We start from the raw sequence: 18519 nt of genomic DNA on the forward strand, positions 1-18519 counted from the left end.
ATAAGGCAGTGGAGGTTGAATAATTTAGAACACAATTGTATCACTGGACATGTTGGCTGTCATTAAAACTTTGAGCTGGAATATGATGCAAGTCAAAGTAGACGAGCCTAGTCCGGCCAGTCAAATAAATCCACAGTGCTTTATTTTCACATATTTCCATATTTCTTCCTAACAGTACATTTTCCTAGTCAAAAGCTCATTCGCTGCCATGGCAACGGGCAGCCCAACTGTCGCTGACAATGGCAGTGAACGAGTTAAATACCCACTTGATGAACACCCCGAAATTAAAACTCTAATTTTCCTTGAATCCACTTCTATTTGAACCCTGCTCAAAATAAAAAATAATATTTACAGTCCAATATGTACCCACAAACACATTCTCAAAATATTCCATAAACAGAACTCAAGTTTTAGAGTTTAAAGCCTTATATTCTAAGTCATGCTTTCTCAACAAAGCTATTTTTATCTGCCCGAACTGGAACAGAAACAAAAAGGCTTTTGTGTGCCATTGACTGATCCCTCATGTATGCATAGAAATATGTATCAACAAAAGTGATTCAAGATAAACTCCTGAGTAGCCTCTATCATCACCTCAAAAACTACTTGTCATGATAAGTTCGGGAATGGTGGCGGTGAAAAAAATATGTTCAACACACTTTGGAATTCAATCAACCAGAAAAAAAAGGGTGAAAGTAACGAGAGTTGCAACAGTGAAAAAGTCAAGACCAAAATATAAAACGTGATATTTTGATCCATGTTTACGCTTTGAAGACTATTCATTCCGGAAAAAATAAGTTTCCACAAGTGGGATTTAAGATTGATCTGCATTGTTACTAATTTTCAAAAGGTTTTGGAGATGAATTAAAGATGGCGCTAGGATTTAAGAGAAACAAAACATATGCATTGCACTTGAAAGTTTGAATTCTAAATATGTGTACTTGACATCACACTAGACTACATCTTTATCTTTAAGTGGTGCTATTTGAGCGTTTAGGCTGCCATAAAGGGTCGTATTCTGAGGTTTTAATCAGTGAAGAAGACAATGACAGTGTTTTTGAAAGCAGTGATTCTGAGATACTGGTGACAACATTGACCCTGGTCAGCAGGGGGTCTGTCTGTGGGCTGGAGGATATTACCACCTATTGGAGTCATTGTCCTCCAGCAACTAGTCCACCACCCGCTAGGTCCCCAGTTACCTTCTTGTCTAATCCACGTTCAGATCCATGGCTACCGAAGCCTTCAGTGGGTTGCCCGCAGAGTCCATGAACATCTGGGGGATGTCATTCCCAAAGTAGATTTTGCTGTTGGCTGCAATGGATTTGTACTTCATCAGCTGCAGGTATTCAGGTGTTAACTTGAGCTGCAACAGACAAAACACAATGGTTGATTGGCTCATAATTTACGAAACTCTGGTGCATTCCCAATCAATTAAAGAGATTTGTAGTTACAAATTTATTGTAGCGTGGAATGTAACATCAAAATCATTGGAAATAAAAGTCGTCGACAAGAGGTTTGTCTTTAGCGTTACGTTTTTGGGCTCCCAATAGCTTCCTGGTCATTTTTTTAGCAAAAATATTTTCATACTTAATTTTTGAATACTCACTTGACGACAATTGTGATTATGGCTTGGTTAGACACTGCTTAACAGTCTGCCATTGACGGTCAATACATTTGGAGTGTGAACAATTGTTCATTTGCTGGCACCCTCCCGCTTCACATCTACAACTTACAAACTAACTGTTGGAGCGGTTCATCCAGCCACAGGCAGACCACATTTGAACGTTTTCCTCATTGTCAGCGCTAGACGATATTTCTTAGCACTCCCTGATGATGTTATTTTAGTGCCGTGTCATTGTAACACTACTTTAAACCAGTGGTTTATAAACAATGGCTGTTTGAGTAGCACTCAAATGACCACAATTATGCTCTCCACAAATGATTTGAAGATTTATTGCAGGTAGTGTTCAGCAGCCTGGCTCACTTTAAAATTCATTACTGCGCGGCTTAACTTGCTCTTTCCTTACCTTGTTGGCCTCTGCTGCTTTCAGTGTCGTGTAAAACTCCGCATCTGCTTTGGCCTTCTGTCGAGCCAAGAAAGCCTGATCTATGATCAAGCAAAGTGTATTGTGAAAGTAGGAAAAAGAAAGGTGGATTTACCATCGCGTGCTGGTACTGAGATGGCTTACAGGTGAGTAGCATTGAGGTATTCACACGCTCTGACTGTTTCAACTTCCCCCCCAAAAGCAATATTTTTATAACTTAATCAGCACGCCTGTGAATGAAATTGCCTCAACCAAAAAAATAAGACTTGACACATCAGAGATTGCGTCATCCCATGAGTTATTTCTATGAATGTGTCAATCAGATCATATAAGCTAGATATTAGTCATTACCAATGTTGCAATTATGAATGGCCTAATGTTTTGCTTACCCCCCCCCCAAAAAAAAACATTCATTATCTGAGATCACAAGGGTCGCGGGGGTGCTGGAGCCTATTTCCAGCCGAAAATAGGCAGAGCACATCCCGAATTGGTTGCCAAGCAATCTCAGGGCACAAAAAAGACACACACGCGCACACATACTGAGGGTTCGAGTTTTGAGATGTGGGAGGAAACCCGAGAAACCCGCAGAAAACCCAAAAAGGAACACAGAGAAAGTGCTACCACCAGGCTACCATGGAAAAAATGTCTGACTCATAATTCAAATAGAGTATGATGTAAATGTCATCCTGGGATACCAACCCTCAATTTGCGAGATCTTTTTCTCAGTTTCTTTCTCCATGACTTTCTGTCCAAACTTGATTTCTGCCACTTCGGCCAGTTTTTCTGCCTCTGAAAATAATATGAAATGAATTCAAGTCTTTTCATTTGAACTCCGGTAAGTATTATAAATCATGGATGTTTAAAACAATGTTACCAATCACAGCTTTGATCCTTTCTGTCTCTGCCTCTTTCTCCACAACTTTCTGAGTCTGTTGTGTTATCAGGAGCTTTGTCTTCTCACTCTCCCTGAGAAGAAACACACACAAAAATTATACCTCAAATCCACGTGCCAATGTTGTGACTATTATCTCCAGCATCTCTTTCACCTTCATCACACTTCAAAGTACATTATCCACCATCTTCATAATAGGGTTGCTTTCCAAATTAAAAAAAAAAAAAACTTATCTCCTATAATTGTTATGTAAACTCATGTTTTGGTCTGGCTAATATGCAAATTTCCATTTTATGACCATGTGCAGTCTTGTGTGCTTCCTTGGTAATTTCACGATGGTTTGTTAAAGACAGTTCCTAAGTTTCAAGAGACTTAACTGCCGCAGCAATGAATTTTGATTACCTTTGTGGTAAGAGCTTTTTTATTTTATATGTTTAGGGAGGATGTTTGATGAGAAACCTTAAACTTGGTATTCATATAAAATTGAGCCCCTGTTGGGTGTCTGGAGCGCAAAACATCTGACAGCCAAAATTAGAAACCTTTCTTAATACAAGCAAAATTGACTAAAAACCTCAAACTAAATAATAATAAACTAAATTAACTGAACATGTAAACCCAACATTAACATTTCTACATTAAGAATTCATTCCTTAAACATGACAAATAATGATGAAAGCCATCAATTCCTTTCATTTTGGGTCATTGTGGCAAACACCTTTAATTGGTTGATGCACACTGTATTAGCATACTTATTAAAAAGCAGAATTCAACGTGTTTGAAGATACTTCTGTCTCCACAACTCTCACGCAAGAAAAGAATGAACCAGATGTGAGCATGCATGTTCCAAAAGGTGAATCATTTCTTTTCTAACTTCGAATGGGGGTTTCAACAGTCAACCAAAGTCTAAAATAACATCAGAAATATTTGCTAGATATGTTTCCTGTTGAGGAAAGAGTGAGAAGGTTGGAACACTCCCCAGAGCAAATCATCAAGTAGACAATTATTGTGCGCCAATATTGTAAAGCTGTGAGTTTATAGAACAGGCATGTGTCCAAACTTTTCCCCCCTCCAGGGCCACTTTCAGAAAAATCTTCTGATGCAAGAGCCAACTCGAAAACCTTGCACTTTCGTTTTGACTTCAACAGAACATCGGAAAAAAAGGATTGGGCTTTTAAAATGTTTTTTTTAAGTTTAATTCAGTGACGTCCAATCTGTTTTGAATGAGGGGGCTCAGTCAAATTGAATTGGACATCTGGCACTGATACATGATCATTGAAGGTCAGCCTTGCCATTTGAAATGGATTTGATAACTATAACTGTTATTGAACAAGTCAACAAAAGTATAAGTCTATTGCAATATATCAATATTACTGAAACTAATTGAAAAACAGAATGAAAATGTTCCAGTGACGGAAAAAAAACGCAAGAAAATAACAACCAAGCTAGCTCGATTAATCGCGTTTTTTTAAAAATATAATTTTATTGCTATGAAACTGCTAAAGAAGAAGCTAAAAAGTGCAACAGAATGCAGACTACATTTAAACTTCTGATGCTAGACATATTCAATGATATTTTCATAACTAGCTGTGGGCCCATATAAACTGAGCAGCGGGCCACAGTTAGCCCGCCGACCGTAACTTGTAGACCGTAATGTTTAGATTGATCAGTTTTGCGAGACTGTGGTTTCCTGTACGTAATTTTAGCAGTGTGACTTCCAAGAACAATCCTTTTGGATTGAGACAAAACATGGAGGGGGGGACATTCCTTTTTTCACACACCAAAGGCAACTTACATGAGCTCGTAGTTTCTGCGAATGGTCTCGGGGATATTGGGCTTTGTGACGCGGACTGCCTGTGGAGCACAAAAGTCAAACCAGACCGAAAAGACCAGTTAGCTGAAGACAAGACCCCAGTTGTAAAACCTCAACATCCTCAATGTGACAAGATTGCGAGTTTCTCGGCAAGAACAGCGATTGTTATTTCAACTGCTTCTAGTTATTTATAGGAAGCTTTGGGCCTCAGTAATAAAACCCAAGGGAGAGTGGAAGACTCCGCTGTGAAATGTGTGTTAATCTATGGGTTTGAAGGGGGATAGTTATCACGCACCCCCTGCCTTGACGAGGAAAAAAACACTGGATCCTATGAGGGTCTTTGCAGAGGTTGTGAAAGCTAACTGTAAATGTCTTTTGGTCTTTTAGTGACACAATATACCATGTTGTACTAACTTGACATGAAACCCATGAGGGGTCGTGCTATTTTCACAAAGTATGCGGTGTAACCTTACAGCAATAAGTTCATACGATTAAAAGATTTTGCGCAAGACATCGTACTAAATTGAGTTTTATTTCTCATACCAGTTTTGTGATGTTTTGTTGTCGATGTAGCTTTAATGTAGAGTTGGAAATACATAAAGTGGCAGTAGATGACTTAGTTAGAACTTTATTTCATCCCGTATTCGGGAAATTTCTTGGTTGCAGTACCAAGACAGACACAGAAGACATTGTAGACCTAGTTAAGAAACTGGAGCCACACTCGGGAAGTCCACAAGGTGGGGAACTTCTGCAGACTGAGACTGAGGTTACCACACAGTCCTTCAGTAGTCTGGAGGTCTTAAAGATCATCTTCCTTGCCTAGATCCTCCTAAGCTTTCCTATCAGAGGGTGCTGCTGTTTTAAACTTTAGTTTTCTTCTATATCATACTGCATTGACTATAATCGTCCACTCTTGCTCGTTCTGTGTTTTTGCTGCTTTTCTGTCTTAACGATTTGATTTGGTGATTCTTAATGATCCCATTTTCTTTGATTTGCTTTGTACTTCGTGCTTTTGCTTTGTTGTTCTGTCGAATCACCCTCTTGCTACTGCCACAATGAAATTTCCCGAATACGGGATGAATAAAGTTATCCAATCCAATCTAATCCAATCGGTATTGCCTAAACTGCGCTTGAAAATTTGAGACAAAATTGGGACTGTTTGTTACTATATAAATATTTGTCTTAGTTCAGTTGGCCACGATTCTGTAAAAATAAGTTGAGCTCCTTTATTTATTCTTTATTTTTTCTTCAATTAAAGCTTCTTGACTATCACGAAGGTTTATGTGCAGTAAATATACAAAGGCATTTCTGTCGTTTGCATCGTATTTCTAAACGTTATCATAAAACTTGGAATCAAACAGATGGCAGACTGAAAGTAGGTGTAGGGATGGAATAGAAATGTCACTCCCAGCAGTGCACTTTAAAGTGTCGCACTTTGTCCAACATCTGGCAAATAGGGTTCTGGATACCCTAACTTTTCACTGCATCTGAAGTTGGACAAGTGCCTAAAAACATAGCATTGACTTTGGTGTCACCTTTCGTTACAAAGAGTTGTGCCAGAACCGCTTTTGCAATATTACACATTTGTTATATAACCGCTTTCATTCAAAATAATTAGGGTGTATTTTTTTTAAACCTACGTGGTTAAACACAGTAAGGCTTTACAAGAACTTGCAAATACTGAAAGTATAGTCTTAAAAAAACATAACAGGAATTTGAAATCCCTAATAAACTAAATTGAGCAACAGCTATGCAGCCAAGTGGAAATATTAATTTTCCCCTCACCAAACCTGATTTTGTCCTTGTTGAGGCACGCAAGCTACTTTATTTTTCCGCCCTGACTATTAGGCACACTGTCAATTAATCAGTTTATTTCCCTATAAAAAAGGCATGTTAGAGCATCACTGTACTCCATTTTTCCTCTGTTCTTTATATTTCTTAGATTCTTTATCTTTTAACATTGTAGTATTTTATTCATTAGTTTTATTTATGGTTTGATCGGAGTGTCCTGAGCACTTAACTGGAGCAGTATAATAAAGTTATGATACAATAAAATATGTTCAAGGTCATTAAACACAACTACATTTATGAATAAGGCTTTTTTAAATCAATGCTTTTAAGTACGCCTCATTGGCTAAAAAATACAGTGTGTGCATGTATGTGTAAAAAGAAAAATCTGTCAATTTTCTAAATTAACCATTGAAATGTGAAATAAAAAACACACTGTGTAGCAATTAATCCATTTTATGAAGCTTTTTTCTTTTCCCTTTTAAAGACAGACTGAATTTTTTTGGCATTGTTGTTGTTGTAGACAGTTAGAGATGGTTGTTTTTCGATGTTAGCAACTGAGAAGAGCTTAACTTGGCCTGATACAGACAACATTTAATAAATAATCATGTTTATTTGTTGACCATGCCCATAGTACCTGTATGATGAGACCTGGTGCCATGCTTGTCAAATCTTCCTGCAATGTTAGTTTCAGGTTTTCATCGATTTGATCTGAGGAGTAGAGATTGAGTGTGAAGATGACAATACATACAAATGAACAGAGAAACTAGGACAATGCTGCAACAGCAAAAATAATGTAGAATATGTGGGCCATCTTTGCAGCTTTTTTATTTTAATTCAATTGCACAATGTTTTATTTGTTTATTATTTTACACAGTGCCTGTTTAAATTTCTATATTTAGATTTTTTTTTTTTTTTTTTTAGAATAAGACAGTTTTGGTATGTGATAAGGATTATATTAGAATTGTTGTGCCTACCAAACAGGCCAATGTAGACTTCCTGCAGAGAGTGAACACTGCAGAATTGGTTGAGCTCATGGTGAACCTTGTTAAATATTAAGGCTTTGTCGTAATCTGCGGTGAAATTCTTCACGATGTCAAACACTGCGAAGGGAGAGACGGAAATGACATCGGACGCACGACCAGCCTGAAGTATCATTAAGTTGTTTCAATTGTTACCTGCTGCTGGAACAAGGTAGTTCACCACCTCTATGCGATCAAAGTAGATCATCACGCCACCACTGGAAAAGTTTTTTTTAAATCCTTTTTTAAGTGAAACATCCTGATGAAAATGATGCCAATAGATTAAAAGCCATTAAAACAGAAGAAACCCTACCTCGTCCCACAGGGAACATTTTTCACTTCATCTGTCTGCAGTGTTGTCTAAAAGGAAAGAATAATTACCAAGTAATTCATGACTCTTACCACAAATAAACTGTACACTACGGGTATCAAATGTATGGCCCGTGGGCCTGAACTTGACTTTGTGAAGGAATATTTTAGTAGGACAGTGTGAACTTGAATCACCTGGACAGACTTGTAGGAGGTGATGAATGGAAGCATAAGATGGAAACCTGGTCCACTTGTGATGGTTAAGAGGGCTCCTCCCCTGTACAATATTGCAAACATTGAAACATTTACTCAGGAAATTTAGTAGGAGATGTATTTAGAAGCACTGAGGCTTTTTTTGTTTGGTAGGAACAGTGACAACTGATGGTAGAACAGAAATACAGACGCTGCTTCATAATTTGGCAGAGGCCCGCGCACAAAATGTTCTTTCAAGCAGGAACATTTGCAATAAAAAGTAGTTAATATTATTATTTTTAAATAGATTAGCTCGTAAAAAAAACCTATAGCAAGGTGGCTCGTGTCTCCAACCAGATATAAAGAAAAAAGCTCTTTTTTTCTGGACTCGATCTGTCACCCTAGCCTAAAGCAAAAAACTAAATTGCTGTGAGAATGGTTTGGTAGGTTTTATTTATGTATTTTTATTTTTGTATAGCATGAGTATACTGATAGGAAAAACAAAGATAAGATTTTAAAAAGTAATCCAAATAAAATTGATAAGTGATTGATGATTTCAAAAGAAGTTTAGGGACGTCATCGTTCACGGGTAGTTTTGGTTTGACAATTTCAGTCAAAATACTGTAATTTATTCGAGTGAAAAAAAGCTTCAGAGCTCCGGTTTTGTTAACTTCTCTCTAGCAACGAACCCTGGCTGACAAATGTGAGGCAATTTTTAGGTCAGAAAGACATTCCTTGACTGTTGTGCAGAAATATCCCGATGCTATTTGTCATTTTTTTTACCACAATGAATTTCAAAAGTCCTTCTCGTTATGGTTACGGCGTCCTTGGCAACAGGTTTGAATCAAGTGGCTGTTTTACAGCTAAGGAGGTTAACTTCTGTATACGTATACTAGACCTGGAGAACGCACCTGTAGTACACTCCAGTGTGTCCTTCATCGATTTTGTGCATCGAAGCTAAAAGTGCTGCTCCGACTAGAGCCACAGCAATAGAGAATACGGCACCCCATTGTGCCATCGTGGAATGGACAAATGGAAAGACAGCATGTGATGAGTGGCCGGTTCAACTCTGAATTCTGGAAAAAAAAGACCACAATCTGTTGATTGATATTAAGTTAGTAGTTCCATATTAAGTTAGTCCACATGAGTAGAAACAAACATATTGTCTTCATGTTTGTGTACTGAGATCCAGCTTATCCTGTCATGAGCTGGGACCGAATAACCTTTTCACCCCTAAAGAGGATTGCGCCTCAAGTGTGAAAATGTGGACATCTCTGGCACGTTTTGGAAAATATCCACTAAAATTGAGGGGAATTCCTATTGATGCATTAGCTGCGGTGTTTGTGGATGCAATGGTTTCGTTCTTACCTGCTTTTATTAGGTAGCTTTTCTATACGCACTGTTTAGAAATGTGGACAGATTGGCTCTGCTTGCCCACTGGTTAGTTTACATGCTCATAACACAGGCTACATGCATTTATTTAATGTTATTATAATGCTGAATTGAGGTGATGATTTTTCAATATTTGCACTGGGAAATTACACCATTAAAATGAATGTGAGTTTATGATCAAGTACAAAACTTGTAAATCGGTGAAAGTTGCTTGAGTAATTTTCTAAGTAAAATAAAAAACGTCAAGTTTAATGCGTATTACCTTGTCCCAATTCACAACCTTGTTTTGCGACACCTTTGCTACAAAAATGTGGCTAAATGATCATTGAGCTTTGCGATCGCTACAATGTAGCAACGCACCAACGAACACGCAGTGTTTAAAAAAATAAATTAAAAAAATGCCATTAACTTGGTTGTGACAACCTCATTTTTGACATCATGTTATTATCATCGCGTTGCGTTTTTTTTCTGTGGAAAACGTACCTTAAATTTGATCTTGATCGATGCTACAAACACTAAAAGACCTATCACATCCTCAATGATGTCTTCTTCGCCCTCATTCTACTCAGGAAATTAGACCACTACTGACCTCTAGCGGACATTTTGGTGCAGGTATTATTATTGTTTTCCCAATTTTACTTTTATTCAATCTTTACTCATTTAACTGTGCTGGCTGTCAATGGCACTGATACATAAGCACTCACGGCCAGTCCTCTCACTTTAAATCAATTGGACATCTGTCAACTAGGAAATGAGTTAAATATAATGGAAAAAAATACCTACTTTAGTATGTTATTTAGGGCAGTACTATACTGTAGTTCTGTTTTTATTCATTTCAATGTTATTCATTTAAATTGTATTAACGTTATATTAAACTATAGTTATATATAATTATATTAAAGTAATACAAATTGCAATTACGGGTAATCATCTAAAAAAGCAAAAAAGGCACACATTTTAGTTATTTTTTAATGACCAGATGTAGTCATTTACTAAAAAAAGAGTTAAAAGTCTTAAGTGTCAATATTTAAACTGTTGCTCACTGAACAGTCCCTCAAATGTATCATTATAATAATAGACAACTGAAATTAATAAAATATTGCAGATTTATGTATTACATATTTATAGTATTACGTGTAATTTACATACAGTTTTTATTTTTAACAAACCAGAAACATATAAAAACCCTACCAGTGTGGTGACATAGTAGTTTCCATCTACTAAAACTATCTCAATGTAAATGCATTACCCTTTACGAACAGCAGACGGCGACAAAGACCAGAAAAAAATTGTCAAGCGGCTCCAGTTCAAAGACTGTATATTATGTACTATACTTACTGTATACTATAGAGTAAAAACTTGGCATCAGTGTGTAGTAAAGTATTAATTACCAACTATACTTTGTTTGCCCAACGTTCACACAACGTGAATCTGATCGGCAAAAGGGGAAATTCATAGACCGAGGTAAAAGAGAGAACAAATCGCAATTTTTGAAACTAATGACAAATCAACACATTTGCAAAAAGAGACCTAAATGATATCCTTCATCACCTGCAATCCTTCAGGTCTTGACTCCAAATGGCAGTGGCACCTTATTATTAGACATTGGCCGCTGGAGAAATTCACTGAGGAGGAGAGCGAACCCGAAGGTGTGCCAATGGCAGCTCTGTGCCTTGCATTTTAAACAGGTTGGAGAAACTGGGGGGAGAGAAAGGGAACAACAGAGCAAGGGAAAAGAAGTTTGTCAGAGTTCATTAAGTATCAAGGGAACATCGCTGGAACTGGCAGCGTAAGCCGCGCCGGGGCCCTAGTGCCATTAATCACGACTGACAAGAAACTAGAGGCTGAGGGAGGCGGTGGAGGGGGACGCAGGGAGGTAGGGTAGACTGCCATAGACTGCTAGTCATTATAGCAAAGGGTCCCATGCAGTCCCAACAAATGCTATAAAACTTGGGGAACTTACGCATAGACCAGGGGCGTCAAAATCAGTTTGGTTCGCGGGCCACATGAATGCCAACTAGATCTCATGTAGGCCAGATCAGTTTTTTGAGGGGCCCAGAAAGTGAACGTTAACGGACGGGGCTAAACGTCCTTTCAGTCAAAATGGATTGGATGTCTAGTGCCGTCAATGGCATAGAAAGATGAGTATCCATAGCCAGTTTAGGTGAATTGGACATCTATCGTCCTCAATAGTAGGGTGTGTTAATTATGCATTACTTCTTTTTTCCCACTACACGGTCGATTGGTCACCGGTCTTTTGGTCGCCGATCTTTTGGTCGCCAGTCTTTTGGTTGCCCGGAAGGTTATTGATAATTACCATTTAAATCGTTGCTCAAATTCCCTAAATACAAACGGCGAATTACTATTTAGTCATACTTCATGCCCTATTAATTATTAGGCTAAAGAAAAGCTCCACATTTCCCGGACTTTTATTGTTTTTTTGTTGGAGAACTTGTTAAGACCCTGACTGACGTAGCTTCTTAAAGGGACAACGCATGTACATACAAAGTCTTATACACTCACACGTCGGCTCAGTGAAACTGCTCATGGCCATTGTTGGCTTTTATTGATGCGTAGACCGTGTTGTTCTACCTTGTTTTGTCGCCGGTCTTTTGGTCGTCGGTCTTTTGGTCGCCAGTCTTTTGGTCGCCCGTTGTCGCAGTCGGGGCGACCAAAAGACCGCGACCAAAAGACGGCACCAAAAGACCGGCGACCAAAAGACCAGCGACCAAAAGACCGGCGACCAAAAGACCGGCGACCAAAAGACCGGCGACCAAAAGACCGGCAACCAATCGACCGCACACGCTCCGTTTAGGGTGCTCACAGGTCGATTCCAGTTATTTTTGGGCTTTTGCAGGTAACTTCCTGTTGGTTTCAGGGCATTTTAAGTTTTTGTTTTTTTCTCTTCATATTAACTCATTGGCTGCCTTCGAAGGCGCCGTTTTGATTGTCCCGTAGTGCAGTAGTGCACGCACTCAGTCGGGGGGTGTCAAAGACCAGAAGCGCTTTAACATCACTTCCTTTGTTTTACAGTACACGGTCATCTCCAAGTCATTTATTTTTGCGCTGGGCCTCTGCTTAAAAGGCTGCACAAAAGAAAAAGGAAAATATGGCAATTACACAGTGCCGCTCATAGATCTAAGTTTGCCTGACAAGTCTCTCCTCGGACCCTCGGAAGCATTGTCGTTCGCTGTGCACGCTGCATGCCGCCATCCTGGAAGAAGAAAATCAATGGACGGGAGAAAGAGAGAAGAGAGAATACCGGTGACTGGAGAAGATGGAGGCCTCTGTTAAGTGCTGTGCTTGAAAGCCAGTCTGGCCTCATTAGCTGTCAGTTGTAACAATACTGAGCTGGCAGCGAAGACTGCTCCCAGTCTCGGTGCCATAAATCACAGGCTGACAGGGCCCTGACAGGGCTGGGAACTTACACACATGCACGACTTGCTTGCGCATTGGCTCTCTTTTCTTCCTCCCTTTTCGACACCCTCTTTTGCTCTTTATGTATCTTCCCACTCCATTCTCTTTCTTTGTTGGGACCAAGTTTTCTTTTGAAATCGCTCCTTCTCATTGCATTTTGATAGTGAATATTATAACGCCACTGTCTCATCTGAAAACAAGGACGTAGAAAGGTTATTAAACGGACAATAATTTCATTTACATACAAGAAATACAAAAAAAGACAAAATATTACTGTATGCTGCTATACTTGCTGCTGTTTATATATTAAAGTTGTCCAAATTTACAGCATTCACTCTCTGACGACCATATTTTTCCAGGTTTTAGGTCATGCCTGAGCAGTTTTATGGGCCAAAAAAAATTCTAATTAACAGAAAAAGAAGCCATACGGGAGTTTAGGTTGCATTTTTTTGAATTACATTTCATCAGAGCCCAAGAAAAAACATTATGCATTATAGTAATAACAACAAAATGGAGAAAATGTGTTATTCAGATAATGGGTGCATAAAAAAAACAATATAAGTTGTTTACCAAACTTTTGCACAGAACTTCTATGCCAAATCAAGCTTTTGTAAGCACTTATATTGTCAAAGTACGATTAAACACAAGTTTAGCCAACAATGCATTTCCTTTCAACGCAAATAGGCGACCATTTTTTTTGCAAACAGCTGCTACTCTATGATTCCAAACACATTTATTACCGACATTGATGCAGAACATTGACAATGGTCACACGACGACGAGGGCTCCGATTCAAGGTCACGGTGAAAATATGATGATTTTGAACTTGACAGAAGTGCAAAATCTTTCAACGTGGTTTCAGGTTGTGACTGTGTGAATTGATTTGCATGTTTGGGAAGTTAGGGAACATTTGCATGCTTGAGCTTGAGCAGGAGCCGCTAAGGCTGTCTGCTGCCATCCATTACGCCGACGTGTGTTGATGTGTGTGACACAAGTGGACCGGAAAGGAAGGAAACTGAAGAGTGTGGGCCATCAATCATTCCTTTTTGACACACACACGTGCTTAGGGGTACACGGTGGGGGCTGGAATGAACCCGACTATCATGTTTATAATAGGCCTCTATACATGCAGGTGTGTACATATTCAATATAAACACAGAGAAGTTCGCAGGTGGGCCACATGGTGTTCAACTTTGATTATAATATATGGTGAGCAAACGCCAAGCGGACACCGTTGGATCGAACAATCTGGGTCAGCTGATGTATTAATGAATAATGAATGAATATGAAATTGATTCAAATTGTATTCTATAATCATTTAAACAGGAGGATGCAACACATCTATCATATGACACAACCTTAGATCTTTTACTTGAATTGAAAATATAACTTTTTTATGCCCAGATTTGTCCTGAAATGCCTCCTTAAAAAAAGAAAGAAAAACTGACGTGTAGTTTCCACAGATGGATTCTATAACGGAATAATCCTCATTTGCCTTAAAACAGGGGTGTCAGACTCGGGTTGGTTTGCGGGCCGCTTTAACGTCAACTTGATTTCACGTGGGCCGGACCATTTTAGATATAATATTTAGATTTTTTTCCTCATAAATGGATTAAAAGAACTGGATTAAAAGACCTGAATATTCATTTTTTATAGATCTAAAACAATGTTTATTTTAACTTTTTTTAAATATATTTCTAGATTTTACAAAATTATTTTTGAACTAAAAACACAGAAAAAAATTACAATTATTGATTTAAAAGGGGGAAAATCAGGAAATGTAATCTACACATCTATACTCTTCATTTTAATTTGATCCTAAAACAGAAAGTCGGCACTCATGATTTACTTTCCCGGGCCACACAAAATGATGCGGCGGGCCAGATTTGGCCCCGGGGCCGCCACTTTGACACTTTTGCCTTAAAAAGTCATGTCTTTCTCAATGTGATGCTTTTAAAATGTTACTTACAAGCAAATAGGAAGTCAACATCCACACTGATTATCAAGCTTATCATACATACAATTCTTTTTTTAAATCAAGACTTCCTTCCAACAGCCTAAACTTCATTCATACTAACCATGGAGATGATTAAAAGCATTTGTGCATGCTTGAGGTATTACTCACTTATGCTTAATTATAATCATATTGCCAAATGAACTGGCGTGCACACAACTCTGATTGTTTGCAGATCTGCATGTTGGTCATGATGGTCTCCATCAAGTTAGCAAATACAGCACAAGGGTATAATTTAGTATTGAAGAGAAAATATGTTTTGAATAAACAAGGCATCATTTTTATTATTACGGTACTTGGAGAACAAAGTAACCTTATTTTCTCTCTCATTTTCTGAACCGCTTTATCCTCACTAAGGTCGCAGGGGGTGCTGGAGCCTATCCCAGCTGACTTCGGGCCAGAGGCGGGGGGACACCTTGAATTGGTGGCCAGCCAATCGCAGGGCGCAAGGAGACTAATAACCATTCGTGCTTACACTCATACCTATAGGGGCAATTTAGAGTGTCCAATCAGCCTACCATGCATGTTTTTGGAATGTGGGAGGAAACCGGAGTACCCGGAGAAAACCCACGCAGGCTGGGGGAACATGCAAACTCCACACAGGTGGACCGACCTGGATTTGAACCCAGCTCCCCCACTGTGAGGCCGAAGCGCTAACCACTCATCCGCCGGGATGCCTAACCTTATTTTCTGGTCGTTAAATCACACTCCTTTACAGTTTGGATGGATTTGTTACTAATATTTTCCCACACCATTTATTCTCACAAGAGCCATGGGGGGTGCTGGAGCTTACTCCAGTCAAAAAGTGGCACCACCCTGAATTGGTGGCCAGCCAATCGCAGGGCAAGGAAGTATATACATTTGGACAAAGCTGTCCTAACATCAAACCCATACAAAAAGTGTACTCAGTAAAGTGGCGGTTTCAATGAGTGGAACCCCCAACCCTAAATTAGTTATGTAGCACAAAATAACGTTTAAATATTTTTGCTTGAAGCAAACTTATAAGTTAAATATAGTTTCATCTGAAGTGATAAAATCAGCTATTTTGGTCATCTCTTAATGAATGTCTGCCTGGTCTTCTTTTGTGTGTGTGTGTGTATGTTAAGATTCTCTAGCTACGTTTGTCCAAACGGTGCAACGTAGAGAGTTGAATTTTTTTATGGTGGTCAGAAACGGCTGTCGCATCTTAATAGATGAGTGATTGAATTTCTTCACCTTCTCCAAGTGTGTAAACCCAATCTTTTATTTGTTAAACACCCACTTTTTCATAGCGCAACAATTGTCTTTTGCTTTGCCGGTCCCCCCGTGCTTGTGAAGAAATATTTAGAAGGGCTTTTTGTGTGGCTGGGTGGAAATTGTTCCCGTAAATGCGCTCTGGTTTGCTGAGGCTGAATCTCACTGCAGTGTATTTACAGTGTAGTGTTATGTTGTGTTGTGTGGGTGTGGGAAAGCCATCACAGTGGACTTCAGAGGGAACTGAGGAAGAATGAGGAAATTGCAGACAGATAGGCCTAATGTTCGTGCTGGGGGAGGGGGTTCGGAGGGGCAACAGCTGCTAACCATCCATCTGAAAGCAGCCAAGGAGAACTTCACTCCACTGGACTGCTCTACCATCAAATATTCACCTTCTTGGGATGAGGAACTTACTGGAACAGCCATTAATATTACCATTTCTGAAGCATTTTTTTGCGTGTGAAGACAGTGACGTGCACGTTATATTTATTGCCAAATTGTCATGAGGGTTAATGAAGTCATTAAGATATATTGCTGATGAGTAATTCTTACATCATTAATGTGCCTAGTAATAACTGTTTTTTCATCGTAATTTATGGAAAATGGTTTCCTTGAACAACTCTAATGGATTTTCCGGTTATGGGGGATTCAAGTTAGGGAGAAGTAGTACGTGATACATTTATTATATCCATGCATAAATAAGTGCAGATCTCTAAAGAGGGGCGATACACTGTTGGGAGGATCACATATCTGAGATCTAAGCAGTTTAGGGTCACTATGTGACATCTCACACTTTTTTTGCAAATATCTCACAAAGATTATCGTAACATTACAAAATAAAACTATTCCCATGAAAATCCAGATACGCCAAAAATCCACCCTAAATTGAGTCACCTCTAAACAACATTTGAAAAACAATAGACGACACCATTACCATTGGTTTTAGCCAAGTCGTATTTGTAATTATTACAATTGTATTGATCCCCCTAAACCTGCTGTGTTCTATTATATATTAACAAGAACCAGATTTCTTCTTAAACTAAACTCTTTTTACATTAAACCAAGGGTGTCAGACTCGGGTTGGTTCACGGGCCGCTTTAACGTCAACTTGATTTCACGTGGGCCGGACCATTTTAAATATAATATTTAGATTTTTTTTTATAAATGGATTCAAAGAACTGGATTAAAAGCCCTGAATATTCAGTTTTTTATAGATCTAAAACAATGTTTATTTTAGCTTTTTTATATATATTTTTAGATTTCACAAAATGATTTTTGAACTACAAACAGAAAAAAATGATTAAAAAATTACCATTATTGATTTAAAAGGGGGAAAATCAGGAAATGTAATATACATCTATACTCTTCATTTTAATTTGATCCTAAAACAGAAAGTCAGCACTCATGATTTACTTTCCCGGGCCACACAAAATGATGCGGCGGGCCGGATTTGGCCCCCGGGCCGCCACTTTGACACATGTGCATTAACCAATCAGCAAATTTCTCATATTCCCTCTTTTAACCCCAAAATTAAACCGCGATTAACAACCTTCCTACTCATCTTCACATTTTTAACGTTATTTCATGAATGAATATTTGAAAACTAATACCAACTGCTGTAAAAAAACAAAAACAAAGGGGTTGATTATAGAAGCAAAGCTAATGTTGACCTCAGACATTTACCTAGTACTGTACATGCTAACGTATGCCTGTGCACAAAGCCACAATTTACCATCAGCACCTACTACATGCAGAGGCAGCCACACATATGCACACAATCAAGCGTGAATGCATGCACTCTCAAAAACACACACACACACACATACCATTTCGATACACACTCACAAACGCACACCCTCTAACCTCACTGTGGTCTCACACAGCAGGCCTGCCATAAATCAATGGGCAGGATCGTGTCTGCCAGTTAGACTAAACAAGAGCATTTGTGAGGATTTGCTCTCGCCCATTAATCATCTTGACAGCTTCAAAAACACATTTCCCCTTTAATGACTGTATTTGGATAATCAGCTCTCTTCCCTTCCCACCCTCTCCTTGGCTTCCACTCCTATATGCAGAATGTTCTCTTTTTTTCCATAGTATAAGCGCCGTAATTACTGTGGGGGCTTGTGGGTAACATACAAATGATAGAAGGAAAGGTGAAGCAGGAGACTGTAAAGGTGAGGAGGGTCTTTCTATATTAAAAATAATCACAATGTTTGTTGGAAATGACTCTCACTCTCATTTCAGAAACCGCAAGCTCTCTGCTAATATAAACTGGAGTGTGAATGTGTATATTAGCGAGTCACTCTTCAGCTAAATTAAACAAAGAGATCGGTTGATTGCACTGAATCATAGATAACAACCACCAACACCCAAATGTGAATAGTTGTAAACAGAATTCTGTGGAA

General features: G+C 38.7%; 1 protein-coding gene and 1 long non-coding RNA gene across 4 annotated transcripts in view; both read right to left on the bottom strand.

Annotated features, from left to right (window-relative positions):
* Positions 1-120: 120 nt before the first annotated feature.
* Positions 121-10058, bottom strand: erlin2 (ER lipid raft associated 2). Its single transcript, XM_077600252.1, has 12 exons — positions 9931-10058; positions 8967-9131; positions 8059-8140; positions 7868-7914; positions 7711-7772; positions 7510-7635; positions 7170-7243; positions 4727-4785; positions 2917-3008; positions 2742-2831; positions 2025-2104; positions 121-1360 (listed from the first exon to the last, which is right to left on the bottom strand). Exons 2-12 carry the CDS (start codon positions 9071-9073, stop codon positions 1205-1207), a joined length of 975 nt encoding a protein of 324 aa, XP_077456378.1. The 5' UTR covers positions 9074-9131; positions 9931-10058; the 3' UTR covers positions 121-1204.
* A 946-nt stretch (positions 10059-11004) lies between these two features.
* LOC144074432 (uncharacterized) overlaps positions 11005-18519 on the bottom strand; it is a 105823-nt gene continuing 98308 nt past the window's right edge. For 2 of the 3 annotated variants that reach the window (XR_013300297.1, XR_013300296.1), the window contains one exon: positions 12483-13054. This is a non-coding gene — a long non-coding RNA (uncharacterized LOC144074432). Of the gene's footprint in view, positions 11146-12482; positions 13055-18519 lie in introns of those variants that run through there. The other variant, XR_013300298.1, reaches the window with a different exon arrangement.

This window comes from Stigmatopora argus, chromosome 5 (assembly GCF_051989625.1).
Source record: "Stigmatopora argus isolate UIUO_Sarg chromosome 5, RoL_Sarg_1.0, whole genome shotgun sequence".
NCBI lineage: Eukaryota > Metazoa > Chordata > Actinopteri > Syngnathiformes > Syngnathidae > Stigmatopora > Stigmatopora argus.